At 52.2% G+C, this 18778-nt stretch overlaps 1 protein-coding gene across 1 annotated transcript in view; it reads left to right on the top strand.

Moving 5' to 3' along the window:
- Positions 1–17761: 17761 nt before the first annotated feature.
- Positions 17762–18778, top strand: part of CREB3L1 (cAMP responsive element binding protein 3 like 1) — a 36581-nt gene continuing 35564 nt past the window's right edge. Inside the window, exon 1 of the mRNA XM_005898911.2 lies at positions 17762–18350. Within this exon, the coding sequence (XP_005898973.1) occupies positions 18249–18350 (102 nt within the window). The 5' untranslated portion in view covers positions 17762–18248. The remainder of the gene's footprint in view (positions 18351–18778) is intronic.

Genomic DNA, 18778 nt, shown 5'->3' with positions numbered 1-18778 from the left:
GTTCTTCCCATCAGGTGGCCAAAGTATTGGAGTTTCAGCTTCAGCGTCAGTCCTTCCAATGAATATTCAGGACTGATTTCCTTTAGGATGGACTGGTTTGATCTCCTTGCAGTCCAAGCGACTCTCAAGAGTCTTCTCCAACACCTCAGTTCAAAAGCATCAATAGCATACATATGTAATATATGTAAACACACATTTGAAAATAAAATTGGAATCATACAATTCATATTATTTTGAACCTGCCTTATCTGTTTACTTAACCAAATATCTTACATTGATTATAATCGTTTCATGAGAAAACCCAAAGTTACAAGTTCATTACTCTCCCTAGGAAATGTCTGGAGGGAAGCAGCCCAGATTGGTACAAAGACTCTGTGACCATCAGAGACCCAGGCTCCTTCTAACTGGGGCTCCCCATCCTTAGCACGTGCTTCCCACTCACGACCTAAGACAGCTGCTCCAGGGGGAAGAAGCAAAGAAGGAGCCCCTTCTCCTCAAAGGACACTTCCTGGAATTCACACACATCACTTCCACTTACACCCTACAAGCCAGCACTCAGTCCCACGGCCCCTGGGAAATAGGATCTTTTCCAAGGAGGGCTTCTATTACTATGGCAAAAGGGGAGAACAGATACTGGGAGACCACTGGCCTCTCTGCCACATTTCACAAACATCTTTCCAGTGCAGGTAACTTTGTATTCTGTCTTTTTTCTTATTTTTGGGGTGAAGATTTTACTACGTCATTAAATATTCTTCAATATTCTTACTTTTCAACCACTGCTTAATAGTCCCTAATAGGCATATAGCATTGCTTATAGATCCAGGCCCTTGTTACTTGATGTTGGGTGGGTTGCTCTGATAAATAAGCCTCTCCTATGGTTAAAACTTGTCAGAGGAAGAGATCCCAAGCTTTCCTCTCTAACCTGTGGGTATCCACCCAAGACATTTGGCTGAGGAGTCAGGGTAGTATTTGCCTTGAAAGCTGGCTTATGTTTCTACACCCCCTGCCAGGGGAGCTTTATGGCAACAGATGTACCCTGCTGCTTCCACTGCAGGGGAAGTCACAGGAGTGAGCAGAGCCTAGGGGCAGTTCTGCTAGGGCAAGGGGTTGGGGTGAGGACATGGGGTGTGGGGGTGGTAGGGATTGGCTTAGGGGTCTCGACAGGCCCCATTTCATTTTCATTCAAATCCAACATACGCTTTCTGAGCCCTTGATCAAGGCCATGCCCTGAACATGCTCTGGGGATGTCTCAGTGAACACATGGTCCCTGCTCTCCAGGAGATTAGTCAACTTTAAATTCCCCAGTGTTAGAGCTCAACATGGAGAGTTGCCCAAAACACAGAATCGTAGGCCCCACACCCAAAAATCTGATGCAATAGATGTTGTTGGGCCTAGAATCTGCATTTCCTTCAGTCTCTCCAGTTGACCCCGATGAGGGTGACTAGGAAACTTCCGGGGGATAAAATACTAGTCAAGGCTCTTGGAGAAAGTCTCTTATACCAGGCAAACCTGGAGCCTCTATCTGCTCAGTCTGTGAAAGTGAAAGTTGTGTCTGACTCTTTGCGACCCCATAGACTGTATAGTCCATGGAATTCTCTAGGCCAGAATACTGGAGTAGGTAGCCTTTCCCATCTCCAGGGGATCTTCCCAAACCAGGGATCAAACCCAGGTCTCCTGCATTGCAGGCAGATTCTTTACCAGCTGAGCCACCAGGGAAGCCCAGGGATACTGGAGTGGGTAGCCTATCCCTTCTCCAGGGGATCTTCCCATTGAATCAAACCAGGATCTCCTGCATTGCAGGCATATTCTTTACCAACCGAGCTATCAGGGAAGCCCACGCTCAGTATGTACTTTGTGCCTTTACCGAGTTTTAGGCAATACTAAAATAATGAGGACGCCTGCCAGATACGCCTAGCCCAAACCCTACTTCCATCCTTTGGTAGCTGAGTGATCTCAGACAAATTCTTTGACCTCGCTAAGCTTCAGTTTTCCCATCTGTAAAATGGGGATAATCACAGTGCTTCCCATGGGAAAATATACATTAGTGCTTAGCAGAGAGTCCAACACTCAATACATGCTAGATATTATTATTAAACTAATTAAAATAAATTTATTAAATAAAATTGCCTGTAGAAAATTAATTACAGCAAGGGAGACAAGGTATATAAAGCTTCCTATACAATGCCTGACTCATGGTGGTAGGCACTCGATAAATGGTTATTATTATTATTAACATCCTCACATTCATTTTAATTCTAACTTTTATCATCTCTGAAGCTGTACCCACCACACAATTTTATCCTCCTGGTAGCAATGAGAAAACTGTTTTAAAATAGATAAACAGCTTTAAAATATGGGCTTCATGTCTGCCCCTAGGACCCCAGCATGAAAGAGACTTTCTCAGGTCCTTCTGGAAGTATGTCCAGGAGGCAGATAGGTAAGCATGAGTGGGAACCACAAGCCCCTACTTTCAGCTTTGAGGGGAGCCCAGGCCTGGGGCCATTCACGCAGCCCCAAGAGTCAGGGAGTGGTAGAAGCCCAGGGCTGCTGTGAGGTAGGAAGGAAGCCGCAGGTTGCTGTTGATAACTTCCTTTTCAAGTGCTCACGATGACATGGTTACCATGGTGATGCTGGTGACTCTGAGCAAGCTGTGGCTCTCTATTGAGTTGTGAGTCAGGTTCAGTTTTGTTTATTAAAAAAAGAAAACCAACACCCTGACCTGCAAAGGACAAAGCAGAGCTCCACATGGAGGCCGCAGCATTCACTACTGGGGGTGATTCAGCAGTGCTGCTCAGCGGCCACCGGTCTCCTGACATCAGCTGGCCTTACCGGCTACAGGGCCTGGAAGAGTTCACAGAGGTGAGTAGGGAGGCTTCTCACTCCGTGACCCAGGAGAGGCAGCACACGCAGAACCCACACTGCCACTGGAAAGCTCTTCCTGAGGAGCAGATTCCATTTTCTCAGCTCTGACCCAAGCGCCAGACTCCTTCAGGTGACTCTGCCTCACGCTGGTATGGGAAGCCACGGGCCCCAAGTGAAGGCCAGGGCCCGGTCCAGAGACGACCAGCGCTGGCTGAACCCCTGACCAGTGTGCACACACTGGCAGTGCCCTCCGTGAGGAACAGGGTCTTAGGAGGACAGGTGAGCCTGCAGAAATGTCCTCCCGAGGCCTGAACTGGGAGTGGGGCCCCTTTCTCAGCACTCCTGCAGGAAAAGAGGGGAAGGCCGTGAGGAGTCGAGCCACAGCAGAGACGTCTGGTGGAGCCTGCCTCGAGTCGGCACGCCATGGGGAGGCCATGGGGAGAGCACCAGGGACACACTGGATTCTTCCTGAGCTTGGACACTGTCCCAGAATCCCAGCCCTATGACTTCAGGGTTCTTCAAACCTGCTCATGTGTTTGGGCTCACTGTTGATCCAATTGACGACCGTCCTGGAGGGCCCCCCCTCCTGTTCAGCTCTGGACTCCAAAACCTTGTCTCCACCCACTGTCCTCAGCACTGAGCAGAGTACTGAGTGCTGATGTCAGGGTCCATGGACTTACGCCTTCCTTCTGCCACTTAGCACAGAACCAAGCCTCTGTGCCTCCGTCTGTAATACGGGGATGATAACCATAGTAGCACTTACTCCCAGGGCAGCTATGAGGATGAAATGTGATAATATTTGCAAGTATTTATCACAGAGCGTGGCTGGCACACAGTAAGCGCTGGAGAATGGTTGGCTGTTGTTAACTTTGCTCCGGATTTTATCACATCCGGCCCAGATAACAGCAGCAGCCTCATAACTCTACTTGCTGATCCTGCTCTCATTCACCTGCAATCTATTGTCCACACCATAGCAGGGTGCTGTATGGAAAAATGACAACCCCCGTCACGCCGTTTTCCTCTGTAAAATCCGCCAGGAGTTCCCGTTTGCCTTCAGGATGGCTCGTAGTGTCCCTTAGCGTCCCTTAGAGATGTCCTGTAGGACTGAGCACTTGGCTACCCTCTCCAGCCCTGCCCCTCACCACGCTCTCACTGCTTCCGACAACTTCAGCCGTACCCAGCTGTTAGCAGTGCCCCAGAGGCGCCGGGCTCTGCTGTACCTCCAGTTTTTTGCCATGCTGTCCCTTGAGCCCAGAATGCTTTTTTCCCTTTTTTTCACCTGGCAAACACCTGCTCATGCTTCAAGACTCACATCAAGAACCCCTTGTACTGTGAGATGTTCCTGTCCTCCCTTCAAATGTAGGGCAGACCACTCCCTCTTCTGAGCCACTTTGGTTCTCCTCGTAAAGACATTTTACCACTTTACACTGTAACTGCTGCAACTCCTGTCGGTGACACCTTTAAACTTCTTGAGGCAGCACTGATTTTTTTTTTAGCCTTTTCTTTTTTTCTATTTGCTGTGCTGGTTCTTTGTTGCAGCAGGCGGGCTCTTTGTGGTGGCAAACAGGTTTCTCTAATTGTGGTGCATGGGCTTAGTTGACCCGCTGCATGTGGGATCTTAGTTCCCCAACCAGAGATCAAACCCACGTACCCTGCATTGGAAGGCAGATTCTTAACCACTGGACCACCAGGGAAGCTCCAGCATCACTGATTCTGATGAATGTCTGTATCCCTAGAATATACCACGGTACCATAGCAGTCACAAGAGTTGATTGACTGAATGAATGCAGACAAAACCCCTGTTTATAGAAGAGAAAACTGAGGCCCACATAGGACCAGTGACTTGGCTAAAGGAGAGTCCAGAAGCCGTGTAACTCCAGGCCCTTCTGATGGCAGAGACTACGGACAATTCATTCATCCATCCATTACTACGAAGCATCCATCTCACACCGGACATTGTATCGCTTCCTGGGGTACAAAGAACAAGGTGTAGTCTCAGCCGACCCCCAGGAGCCCACAGGCAGGTGGGACAGAATGACAGGTGTACAGACAGTCCCCACACCTCTCACTGTGAGCTGGGACTGAGGCTACAGAAGGAGCTATGGGAACCCCAGGGGCCCCAGTACGGATGGGAGGAGGGAAGCCCCTGTTTCCAGGTCTTCCACACCCTCGCCCCAAAGTCTGGAGGTGAAGTTCTCATAGACCACCCAGCCAAGGCAGCAGCCCTCTAGTTTCTGTGACCACAAGTAACAGACTTGCACGCAGGCTCACACATCCCTAAGACAGGCGGCACAGGCGGGCCTTGCCCCGTGGGGCAGGACAGCGAGGAGGACACATTTGTGCTCTGAAGCAGTGACGTCAAGAGCTGTCCTGGGAGTGAGGACAGATGAAATCAGACGGCAGAACGTTTCCTGATACTTGCCAGGGCACAAAGCCCGTCTGCACGCCAGGTCTCATTGGACGCCCACCAGGAGGGGTCCTACAGACAAGACAGGAGTTATCTTCTCCCCTGTTTCCAGATGGACATGCTGACATTCAGAGAAATCTCAGTGACTTCCCCAACCTCATTGCCTGGCCAGGAGAAGTGCCACAACCGATTCCCAAGCTTTGCTGGGCCATCAGCTGTGCCAGGCCCTCTGCTGGGCACGGGGACACTGAGGCAAGTGGCACACAGTCCCTGCCCCTTGCAGGAGACAGCAGCATCCTGGGCCTCCTCAAGTCAGACAGAATCTGTGTTTAAATCTCCATGTCTAGTCATGCGAGTGGAGCCAGCTGCCAGCCCCTGCCACTTACGTTCTGAGTCCAGCTCATGCTCAACCCCAGTCGCTCCCATCACACTCAGAATAAGCTTCAAACTCCTCAGCAGACCCCATAAGACCAAGTTCCTGCTCCCTTACCCAGCGCACTTCCTATCACTGTCCACCTCTCATCCTATGGGCCTCCTGACTGTGCCAGAACAAAACAAGTACCTCCAACCTCTGACCTTTGCCCTTCGCTTCCTTAGTCACATGGCTAATTCCTTCCCTCTGCTCTGGTCTCTGTCTCTTCACAGAGGAGGACACTCTGAGTCCAAAACGGTTGCCCTGTCACTCCAGCCAGTTCTCTTCTTCAAGGCTGTATCTTGACGCTATATAACACGATACAATACGTATTTGACCATCTGTTAATGACCGGTCTCCCCGACTAGCGCAGTCGGGTAGCAAGGCGCCCGCTTTGCTCACTGGCACTTTCCCAGCGCCTGGAACAGGGCACATGGTAGGAACCCAATACATTTTTATGAACGTGAATAACCCCCAGTTTCCACCCCTTTGAAATGATACCCACAGCACATAGTTGTAAGGATTAAATGGTGTTTGAAGATGCTTAGCCTTGTGCCTGGCACTTAGTTGGCATGCAAGAATACTGTTCTTCTCCTTCTTATTTTAATGTGCGCAGTCTCATGGGGGAGACTAGTGTAAAAATAAACTTACACAATGTGTTAACCAAGCTCTTACTTCCGAGCCCTCTCCTCCACTTTGGGGCCCAGGCAGCAGCCCCTCCATCTGCCTCAAGGTCAAGGCCCAAAGCCCTTGCCCTGTGTGCTCAGGTCAGCCTGGGGTCTGGCCCTGATGGTTGGGGGACCTCTGGGCCCCGCCTGGGCTGGGGGCAGTGGGCAGAATCCAGACCAGGCCTCAGAAACCCTTGATTCCTCCCCTGGGAGCAGGCCCCACATCAAAGCTAATCTCAGAGGGGCGAGTCCTCAAGATAAATGGAAGATTAAAGAAGGCGAGGTCTCCACAGGCCACAGGGAGAGGCGGCCGGCAGGCGACCACAGCAAGGAGGCCCCCACGCGGCCCTGGCAGCCGCCATCTTGGGGGCAAGAGGCAGGAAGGGCTCTCAGGCCTGGGCAAGTGGACCCAGAGAGGGGGTACCTTAGCCCTGGCTGGCCCCCACCCCCACCCCCATCATTGCACCTGGGCAACCCTTGCCAGCGACTTCTTAACCCTTTCCCAGCCGGACAGCTGCAGTGATGTACTTTAGAGGAAACCCTGGGCCTCTCTTCGAGAGAGTTTGTTTGGCCATTGGGCTTGGTCATTGGGGTTTGTTCCCTCCAGCAAGTGAGCCTGTAATGAGGACCTCCTGGCCTTGGTCTTCCTCCCCAGGGAAGGTCTGTAATTAGTGCAGGAGGCGAGGCTGGGGAAGCTCAGACAATGTCATTTGAACCAGGATGAGACAGGGCTCAATTGCTAGTCTGTACTTTTTTTTTTCTGGTGCCATTTCATATACAAAACTCTGGCGAGCTTAACCCTTTCTTGGCTGGGCCCCGATGCTGGGGCCTGGCATACCATCCTTTCCTGTGTCTAATGGGCCATTCTCAACCCCCTGACATGCAGGTCTCAATTCAGGTGAGCCCTGGTTTCCAGCTGCGCTAACATCCAACAAGCCTTCACGAGTGTCACCAGATACGAAGCACCAAGTGGAGGGGGGCCCAGAGGAAAGTCTCCCATCTTGCCATCAAGAGATTACAATCCTCTGAGCAGCGGAGGCATGCGCACTAGAAACAGGCTGCAAGAAATGCACGGCAGGGTGCAGTGGATAAGAATCCGTCTGCAATTTGGGGGACACGGGTTCGATCCCTGGACCAGGAAGGGCCCACATGCTATGGAGCAGCTAAGCCCTTGCATCACCACGACTGAGCCTGTGCGCTGCAGCTACTTAAACCCGTGTGCCCTAGAGTCTGTGCACCGCAAGGAAGAGGAGCCCCCACTTTCTGCAACTAGAGAAAGCCTGCTCACCACAAAGATCCAACACAACCAAAAATAAAATAAATATACATAAATAGAAATGCACAGCAGGGTAGTGAGGACCACCACAGGGCAGGGAAGGAGGCTATGTGGGGGCGGGTCAGACAAAATAAGCTCAGAGAAGACTGAGCATTCTGTAAACAGGGACTGAGGGGGCCATCTTCCCAGAGCAGGGCATTTCCGCAGTCTGAGGGCTGGACCCACAGGGAGAAGGGAGGCAGGCAGAGCCTTGGCAACTCTGATCTAGCCCCGGGCGAATGCAGATGTCAGAGTCTATTGGGATATAGACAGTGCCTGTTGCTTCCTGCCACAGGCTCCTGAAGCACTCATTCTGAATCCCTGAACTACAGTTCACCTCCCACTGGACCACCATCTGTCTGATCACAGATGTGGTACCCCTACCGCACTTCCAGCAACCTGAGAACTTTGTCTATTCAACCCCTAGTTTCAGGCACCTAAGCACTGAGCCTAGCACTCAAAAGATACCCAGTGAAGGTTCCTTAAATCAATGGCTGGGCTTGGATGAGAGAGTGGAGGCATGTGGAAGAACGCACCTCCACAGCCTTTCCCAAAGGGGATGCCAACTGTGGCCCCGCTGTCCCTGCAGATCATATCAAAATCTCCCTGACGTATAAAGAACTCCTAGGAATCAGTAAGACAAGACCAGCCACCAATTTTTTAAAAGCCAACGAATACAACCAGGATCTACAGAAAAGGCAGCATTAATTGTTTGAGGACATCTCAAGAGACTCTCAACCTCATTAATGATAAGAGAAATGCAAACTGGAAACCATGCAAAAGCTTGATAATGTCCATCATTTGCAAGGCTGCGGAGAGACCGACAATGTCATATACTGCTGGTGGCAGTGTAAATCGATATGAAATGTTTACCAATATCTGTGAACATTACCGGCTTCCCAGTGGCTCAGCGGTAGAGAATCCGCCTGCAATTCAGAAGTCACAGGAGATGAGGGTTCGATCCCTGGGTCAGGAAGATCCCCTGGAGGAGGGCATGGCAACCCACTCCAGTATTGTTTCCTGGAGAATCTCATGGACAGAGGAGCCTGGTGGGCTAGGGTCCATAGGGTCACACAGAGTCAGACACGACTGGAGCACGCACGCACATAGACATCACAAATGCACATTCTCTTTGACCCAGCAATCCCACTACCGAGATTTTATCCCACAAATATACAGTGCCTGAACAAGACTGTGATTATAGCATTATTTGTTACAGGAAAAAACTGGAAACAATCCAAGTGTTCATCAGTTGGGGACAGGTAAATAAATTATGGTACAGTCACACTGCTGCTGCTGAGTCACTTCAGTCGTGTCCAACTGTGCGACCCCAGAGATGGCAGCCCACCAGGCTCCCCCGTCCCTGGGATTCTCCAGGCAAGAGCACTGGAGTGGGTTGCCATTGCCTCCTCCAACAGTCACACAATGGATAGCTATGTAACTATTGAAAAAAAATGAGGAAGTTCTCTAGGTACTAATGTGGAAGATTTCCAACACAGAGAAAGTGGCGGTGGGGTGTGGGGAGATATAGAATGGTGTATGCTCCTTTTCAGTTAAAAAAAAGAGAGAGAGAGAAGATGTATATAAATACACACACGCGCCACCCACAGAAGATGTCCAAGAAAGTAATAAAATTAATCATATGTTGGTTGAAGGGTGGGAACTTAGTGGTTAGGACATCGGATACAGGGAAGAGAGGATTACTTTTCATTTTTTTTTTTTTTTTTTTTACTTGTGATGTATTAGCTATTCAGCAAATTTAAAAAGACAAAACGAAAACCAAAAAACTCTTCTTCCTAGATATTGGGGGTTCTGGGTTCTCCCCAAGCTGATGGGTGGAGAGGATTTCACCTCAGCTGTCTGCTCCTCACTGTCCCTCCCGTCTCTGCCAGGGTTTCCTGAGGCCTTGGGTCCCCATAAACGGTGACTTTCCTCTGTACCTCAGCAACACAGACTGTGAAGTCAGACCAAGACCCCGCGTGACACTGGGCCAGTGTCTTCCCCTCTCTGAGCCTCAAGAAAACAGGGTAATCATGGTATCTGACTCCAAGGCTTGTGGGGAGGCTTAAATGAGAAGACACAGAGGCTGTGCTTAGCAGAGACCCTGGGACATGAGAAATGGTCGTGTATAAATGCACCAGACTCACTGTTCACATGCTTTGTCAATATTTTTATTGGATTGTTGGTCTTTGTCTTATTGATTTATAGGAGCTCTTTATAGATTCAGAAGATTGAGATACGTGCTGCAAACTGGCAGAGCGTGGAGGGGCAATGGGCCCACAAGAAATGGCAGTTTGTGAAAATCATTGTTTCTATGATTATTTCTCCTCCAGGCCATGCATGCTGGAGTCTGAAGGTGTCCCACATGGAGACTTCCAGGCTTATCTGGAAAGCCCTGAGCAAAGGCGTCTTTACTCACGGTCTCCATGTCGCTATCGGTGTGACAGTGTCCCCTGGGTTGTCCGACACGCATTCTCCACTGCGGCTTTCAGAATAACAGCATCCCTCCCCTAGATTTGGCTCAACCTTTGGGCCCTCCCCAGGGGTCCCCAGGTTTGTGGAGCACATGTGTGGTGCCGCCTCTGTAAGGAATGGATTCACTGGGATAGGTAAGTATAAGGCCTCCCCGGGGAATCCCAAAGTCTTCATCCAGGGGCTGCCCACAGGAGACACATCGCGGGTGGGCAGGTCCGAAGGGCTCTAGAGAGGGATCAGGATCCAGATGCAGAATATGCAGGCTTGGAGCTCCTTCCCCTGATCCTTGGGATGCTTGTTGCTTGCTTGTCATAAAGCTGAGAAAAAATGTGGCTCCCCTGGGCCCCCATCCTTTCCTTTTCTCCAGGGAATTGGTCCGTTCTTCAGCTCTGGAGGCTCCAGAAACATTCCTTGGAGCAACTGGAACGTACCTTTGCTTTCACTGGTGACTGCGACAGCCAGCTCTGCCGGTTTTCTGTTTGTTGTGTTTACTTATGAGGTCAGGGGCTGGTCCTTGCAGACAGGGGAATGCCCAGGATCCCCAGAGCCCCTTCTTTGACCTGGGACGGGAACCCCTACCTGAACCTGCTCCTGAAGGAGTGGAGACTGGATGAGGGCTGGTGAGAGTTAAAGGCTGAATCTGCAAAGACCTCAGGCTCCTCCCAACTCCCTGAAAGCCCCCTGATTGCTGTACAACTTGTCCAGTCCTAGAGTCTGGCTCAGTTAAAAGATTAAGTCTAACAGATCCAAGAGCAAATTCCCAACTCTCTAGCTTCATAGCTGTGTGACCTTGGACAAATAACATAACCTCTCTGAACCTCATCTTCTTCATCTATACAAGTAAAAATATCTTTGTATTTACACCTTATCTCTCTTCAAGGTGTATTAAAGTTACCTGAGAAACCTGACAATGTAATTAAATGGCTTTTAATAGAGGGAGGAAAGATATGGAGAAAGGGGGATTCAAAAGCTAAGAGGAAGCCAGGGATGCAGTGAGCTTGTGAAGTACATCCCCATGAGAGCCTGCTGCAAGAGGCTGGCCCCAGCAAATTCCTCTCTGAGTTTCCTGACACCCCAAGTGGAAAACGACATACAGTGAGTTACAAAGTCCAGAGTGTTCATTCGGTTAAAAATAGACCCACCTTTCAGAAGCAGCCAGTTTTTCTAGGCCCCAGACTCAAAGAAAAATATTCTCACCTGTATCCCCGAAAATGGCAAGTTGCAGAGGGGAGAGTTTGTGCGCAATGAGGGTGATGCTATTTCCTAGACCTTCGTGTGCTTGAAATGAAATAAAACGCCTGACGGTGACCCTTGGAGTGGCCAGCACTTGGCAGGTGCTTCAAACGTGCACACTTTCTTTCCTCCTACTCGGTTCTCCATCTTCTCCCAGGTAAGAGTATCTGTGAGATCTCTCATGCACACAAGCAGTCAGCTATTTAATCATTTGTGTCACGTTGAGTCTCTTTAGTCGTGTCTGACTCTTTGCGACCTGTAGCCCTCCAGGCTCCTCTATCCATGGGATTCTCCAGGCAAGCATACTGGAGTGGGTTGCCATTTCCTTCTCCAGGGGGATCTTCCTGACCCAGGGATCCAACTCACATATCTTATGTCTCCTGCACTGGCACGCAGGTTCTTTACCTCTCCTGCCCCTGGGAAGCCCCATTTAGTCATTCAGCCAGTATTTATTGAACACCTACTATGCTCCAGGCTCTGGAATAGGCAAAGATCGGAATCGCCTTAAACCTATTATCTTCCCAACTGTCCCCAGATCCTTGATCTCAGAACCTCTCTCCCTGCGCTGCCACCCACCCTGAAGGGTGTCAGGGCTCTACCTCCTCTCCAGTGTGCCTGTAAACCCCAGGGAACCCCTCTCCTGTGGCTTCTTCCTCATTCCCCACATAGCTTCAGGCTGCTCCCTCCGACCACCACATTCATGGAGCTCAGCCACGTGCAAAAGCACAATTAATATTCCACTCAGTCTCCCCGCACCGCCCACCCCAGCCCAGCTGCCTATTGGAAGATGAAAACCAGATTTGCAGCCGCATGCGCTGGCATGGACACGCACAGAGGGGTGGGCCCGCTCCTCCGTGTGAACGGCCGCTCTCTCCTCCCGAGGACCGTACATGCGCAGGGATGGCAGGAGCACCACGTGCAGGCCCACACCTCCAGACGCGGGATCACCCGCCCCGCGGCGGTCACACCACCGTGGGCGGCACACTCAGCCTCTCGCCAAATCGATGTCCGGAAAACACACGGGCTCCTCACTCACAAGGCCCATATTTCCTTTCTGGGCAGAAGGAGACAGAATCATAGCGGTTCAGAGCCGGTAGGATGGAATTTGAGAGACTATTCGGTCCAAAACCCTCCTCTGACTGGGAAGAATCTGAGGCCCTGGCTTAACCTGGACGGCGATCAGTCCCTGCTGAACTGAACCGTGCCTGGTGGCATTTTCGCAAAGCCTTTGGTTTAAACTCCCAGCGCTGCCTCTCCAGTTCCCCGTGACGAGCCATTCAGCCTCAGCAGGCTTGGAGGCTGGGACACCGAGGCTCTACACGGGGCGGAGTAGGGGTACTTGGCAAGGGCAGTATGTCATTGGCCAAGTCAAGCCTCTGGCTTTCCAGGCTTCTGCCCTTTCTCTGAGATCCACCGTCCCAGCTCTGTCAGCCCCCGGTGAAGCACGAGTGGCAGCGGAGCATCCCCGACGACACGATGGCTCCCTGAGGCCAAAGACTAGCCTTTCGATTTTTCTCCCTTGACTTTACACTTGGGAGAGAGCAGGATGCAGGACGATATGCCTGAGTGTAAGTCCTGGGGGCTGGAGCCAGCAGCCTGGGTGACAGAGGCATCTGGAAGCCCAGTGGGTGCAGGTGATTCGAGGTAGAAGAAAGAAGGGGGAGATCAGAGCAGGACCCTGAGCAGAGCAGGAAGCGGGTGGAGCCGTTCCCCAGGCCGCGGGGCGGACGCTGGGCCAAGAAGGGGCGGGCCTGCCTGTCGTCGTGGGATGGGACAGCGGAGAGAAATTCAGGGAAAGACAAGCTAAAATAATTACCAGGAAAAGGAGCTGGAAGGGAGACAAGTGTTTTCTTAGTCCTTAAGGAACTTCAGTCTTCAGAGAATTTGGAGAGGGGGAAAAAATTCTATCTTTAAGGCCGTTCTCCAAGGTAGGGTGGCCGGTGACTCACTGGCCGCTGAGGAAGGCCCTCCCCTCCGCGCCTGCCTCTCCCTAGTGAGCAAACCCAGTTCATCTGGGGTGAGTGGAAAGGGCCCCGGGTGAGGAGCCCAGAGGCCCGGATTTCAGTCCTATCTCTGTCTCACTGAAGCTGGCTGACCTAAGGAAAGCCTCCGAGGCCTCGAGGGCTTGGTTTCCTGCAAAATAAAGGACTGGTTAAGTCCGGTGAACTCTCTGAGCCTCCTTTTCTCATCTGCAGACTGGGGATGATAATAATATCCTGTTTCATCGAATCTAAGATGTTATAATCCTACGATTTGCCATTTGTTTGGCACCGTACATTAAGAAGGAAAAAAAAAAAAACTGTCCATTCAAGCATAACATGCTCCCGATTGTAAGACACTTTCTGATTTCAGAGATGTTTAAATGTGTTTCTCAGAATCAGTGAATACGATATTCATCTCCCCAGCGTGTTCCAAGAATTAAACGAGATAATACAAGTCAAAGTATTTAGTGCCTGGCACAAAGCAAATTCTCAACACCAGTTAGGTATTTTACGGTTTCCGGTGGAGCCGGGAAGGAACCGCAGGCCAAGATGATGGAGAGCTGGGGGTCTGAGGCACACCTCCACCCTCCTGGCAGGGTGCCACCCCAGGGACTCCACTTCCACCCCAGCAGGAGGTACAGAGGGGGCAGTCATGTGGCCCCTATGAGGGAGCCACAAGAGAACAAAGGGCCCCCATCTGTGCCCCGGAAGTCAGCCTAATCTCCAGGATGAATATGCTTTCATTTCTCAGAAGTTCCTGGTACAGTGTGCCAAAGCGTTTTTCCCTTTACAATCCAGGCAAACAAGGCAGGTTTACTTTGGGCAACCTTCTCACCACCACCCAGGGCCTGCCTGCCAAATGTAAACACCCAGCCTTGCACCCTCCTCGAGGCTCCAGGGCCAAAGCCTGGAAAATCAGAGCACTGGGCCTCCTAAGGAGGCAGGCCCTTCACCCCATCTCCCCCTACTCTCTACCATTCCTGGCCTGCTAAGGACACATCTGGAAAGTGCTTGGAGAAGACAGGACTCTAGGCATCAAGAATACCTCTCCCATTTGACAGATGTGAAAACTGAGACCCAGAGAAGGGCAGTGACTCTCTAAGGGTGTCAAAGTGTGGCAGTGCCCAGCCAGGCCCCCTACCCTCACACACTCGCATGCACACACACACACACACACACGCGCATGCACATGGACACACACCTTTCCTGCTCACAGCTCAACCTGGCAGATAGCTCTCTCTCCACCTGACCTACAGTGTCTGGGACAGGCAGGAAGCTTATCTCTGAACCTCTCTCCTGTGCGTCACTGCCTGGGTTGGGGCATCTTTATGCATTACGCTTCACAGCTGGAGCTGCTGCAGACAACACCAACCGGATGTTGCTGAGCCCACAACCGGAGGGGCTATGGTCTGTGAGCTTTTCCTGACCTGGAGCGTTTGGGGATGTTTGAAACACCAATCTGGGCCTCCTTTCCCCACCCCTTCAGATGTACAGAAGGGGCCTGAGATGTCTGGGTTGTGGGATCAGGCCTGGCCTCAGGACAGGCCTGGAGGAAGCAGACCCTCCCAGCTGGTCAGAGCCCAGACTGTAGACCCGGTGAGCTGTCTAGTCTTCTTTTCTGGAAAATCTTTAAGAGATATAGATAACGGGGTCTTCACTGGCGGCCTAGCGCTTAAGAATCTGTGCTCCCACTGCAGGAGTGCAGGTTCAATCCTTGGTTGAGGAACTAAGATCCCTCATGCCCTGCGGTATGGGAAAAAAAAGGAGAGAAAGGAGTAGATACAGAGGGGATGGCTGCTATAGAAGGCTTCAGGTGGGCCCTTGGATCTCAACAGGCATAGTTCTTTTTTACCACTTGAACAGTGTCAGTGTATATGTGCATATAGCCTCGGGATTTCACATTCATCTTCTCTCTCCCTTGTCACTGCCTGCCCCTCCCAGTCCTTCTCTTGCTTTCTCTTCTACTTGCTGTTCCCTCTATCTGGAATGCTTTTCCCTCCATTTTGCCCCAGAAATAACTTCAGTTCTCAGTTCACACATCACTTCTTCAAAAAAGCCTTCCTTACACTCCATCATACCACACTTATTTCCTTCACAGTCCTATCACTATCTGAAATGAACTATTTATTTATTTGTGTGCCCATTCCTTCCTCATTCACTCTAGAATATAAGTTCTGAATCACCACTGTACCCCAGGGCCAGGTCTAGGGACTGTTCACAGGTGCTCAATAACACCTGTAGGATGTGTGAAGAAACCCCCTGCCATCCTCACCTTGGCTGGGGACGTGCTAGGCTCTGCACCACCCATTCCTCTTCCCACTCTTCTCTCCTCCCCCCAGAAATTCTCCTGGGAGCTCCCCGCTTCTCAGACTCCACAGGAGGTGCCAGAACCAGAGTGTCTCCCCAGGATTATTTTCAATGGTGTCCTGGGGTGTTCACCTGGGTAAGAATCAGGAAAGAGAGGACATTCTAATCTTATTTATCTAAAACTATATAATCTTCCCCATCACTTAAGTGGTGCCTGTGTCTCTAATTACAGAGCAGGCTGGGAGGAACACAGGCACAATTTCCAGCCAACCTCAGGCAGAGGGGCACTTTTGCTCCTCCTGGGAGCCTGCAGAGACTCCAGCTCAGGAGCCAGGACTCCAGACACCTGTAGTCACAAAATCGCCCACCATGGACTGGCTTGTCCACCTAGCCAGAGATCACAACCTTTGCCCCCCTCCCCACGAAGGGTCAGTCAAATTCTCAGTGTCTGACTGCTCCCCAGTTGGCCAGATGTGACACACCTAGGGAAAACACCCACAGTCTCAGCACCCTCCTTCTACTTGCCACTGTTTAGAGAGTGAACTGATTTCTTTCTGGCCCAGCCTAACTTTCAGAGGGCTTCCCTGTTGGCTCAGTGGTCAAGAATCTGCCTGCAATGCTGGAGATGTGGGTTCAACCTCTGGGTCAGGAAGATCCCCAGGAAGAGGACATGGCAACCAACTCCAGTGCTCTTGCCTGGAGAATCCTGTGGACAGAGAAGCCTATACAGTCCACAGGGTCACAAAGAGTCAAACACAACAGAAGCGACTTAGCACATAGCACAGCTTCTCAGAGTTGCATTGCTGGTGAACTGGTCCCCAGAGCATGGGCTGTATTCCCAGTTTCTTAGGAACAAACTCTCCAGGAGGTCCAGGAGCTAATAGTCATATGACAATCTGGAGGGTCAGAACTTCATTCTCCAGAACTATGTCAACTGGATCAGGAGATGGGCAGAAAGCCACATGCCTCCCAGCCTACCCCAGGCAAGCAAACAGCTGCTATCTCAGCCTAGGTGTGCCCTTTCCCCACCTTGGCACTGAGAGAGCAATCTGGGTGACATCCCTGGCTTAACTGCAATGACATCTCCGCTTCTTAAAGGCCTTTTGGTTCCTGAGCTAATTAAAAGCTCCAAACAAGGAGGACACACTTAATCCTATTAATGACTTCTGGGCAGGAACCATGAGCCCAGCCCTCTGAGGGAGTGACTTTCTGGCCATATCCATTTGCTCAGGTGCCTGGTGATTGTTTATCAGCCCTTTCAAGAGATTAAGCTGTACTCTGGAGCGAGTCACTTAGATAATGGATCCAGGGGGCCTGGGAGTGTCCCGTGACCACGGAGCATGCAGCCAGCCCACATCTTGGCTCACACAGACTACATGGTCACTATTCTCCAACTTCTAGCTCTTCAGAACCATTAGGGGTACTTGATGAGAAGAGGGGTCCTTACCTCATCTCTCCTGCCACCCCCACCCCCCCACCCCACCCCACCCCACCCCACCCCCCCCCGTACCCCCCACCCCCCCCACCCCCGCCAATAACTTTCACGCACAGGAAAGTCGGATACAGTCTTTGCCCTAGGGATCTGAGTCCAGAGGGGTCAGAGATACCGGAGCAAACAATGACTATCAAGGAGGTAAGCACACCATATCCTGTGAATGTATAGCAATGGTAACTGCTTCAGTCTGGGGTCAGGGAAGGCTTCTTGGAGGAGGAGACCTGAAAATCCCCCCATTGAGAGGAGATTTGTGGAGGGGCCTGTGAGATGGAATTCCCTGACTTTGGACTTGGTTCAGACTCCTGCATAAGCCTAGAGGAACAGAAATAACTCAGCTCCCTCGTGAACTTAATGGAGTGTGGTTGGCAAAGCCTTAAGAAGCTGAGGTTCAAAGAACATGGTTACTGGAGCTAGGAAATATTTGCTTCAAGCCCCTACCTCGAGCAACAGAGATTTGCAAGGCTAGCTCGCAGCTGTCTCTTTAAAGGAGTAGGGAAATGATTGCCTAGACCACACCCCTCCTCATTAATATGAAATTATCGTGAATATTGATGTGGGAGGCGTGGCGCCTCGGCCAGCTGGGCTAACCAGCCCGGGGTTCCCGGCTTCGCAGAGAGGAAAAGTGACAGAAGCCGTGCAGAGGGAGACGCAGAGAGAGCGGAGCGCCCGGCAGCCACCCAGTCTCAGGGGGGAGCGCTCAGCTCCCCCGCCCCCGGCTCCCACCCTGTCCGGGGGGCTCCTCAAGCCCTCAGCCCCACTCCCGGGCTCCCCATGGAAGCCAGCTGTGCCCCGGCAGGAGCCAGCGGAGGAGGAGTCGGCTAGATGCCCACGGTGCCCACGGTGCGCCCGGGGCCCCTGAGCGCAGCCCGCTCTGCGCCGCTGCCCTAAAGGCCTCCGCGCCCCCCGCGCCCCCGACCCGGGGCCGCGCAGCCTCTGCCCGCCCCTCCCCCGGGGCTTCGCCCGGGACCTGCCCGCTCCCCCCTCCCACCCCGCCCGCTTGCCAACGCTCGGGCCGGAGCTCTGGGCCCGGCGCGCCGCCGCCCTGGAGTGAGGGGAAGCCCAGCCGTAGGGGGGTCTCCGGAGCCGGCCGCGATGGACGCCGTCTTGGAGCCCTTCCCGGCCGACAGGCTGTTTCCCGGATCCAGCTTCCTGGACTTGGGGGATCTGAACGAGTCGGATTTCCTCAACAATGCGGTAAGATGAAGGGTCTGGGCTTCGCCTTCCACCACTCCTTACGCCTCTTCGCGGTGCACCTGGGGCCTCCAGAAGAACGGGACTATATACATCACAGGGCAGAAGTGGGGGGGAGGGAGGCTCGGCGCTGGGTCCCCTTGAGAGACACGTACTTCGGGCTCTGAGATTCGGTGACCCGATCCCTCGACACTTCCCTGGAACCCCGAACCTGGACCGGAGCCTCCGAGCTTGCGCCAGTCCGCGCTCCTCCGGGGGGCTCCGGTCCGTGTGGATACACCGGCCTCGGCCTTCCAGGGGAAGGGAACTCGTCGAGGAGTCGGGGCCATCCGATCCCCGAATATGAGCTCAAGAGACACGGATTCTGCCCCTGCCCCAGTTCTCCTAGTCGTCCTCCAGCCCCGAGCCCGGGGTTCCGGGGCCAGATTGGA

Source organism: Bos mutus, chromosome 15, assembly GCF_027580195.1.
Source record: "Bos mutus isolate GX-2022 chromosome 15, NWIPB_WYAK_1.1, whole genome shotgun sequence".
Taxonomy (NCBI): domain Eukaryota; kingdom Metazoa; phylum Chordata; class Mammalia; order Artiodactyla; family Bovidae; genus Bos; species Bos mutus.
Note: the sequence above shows the minus strand (reverse complement) of the source record. Positions and strands in the feature narration are given on the sequence as shown.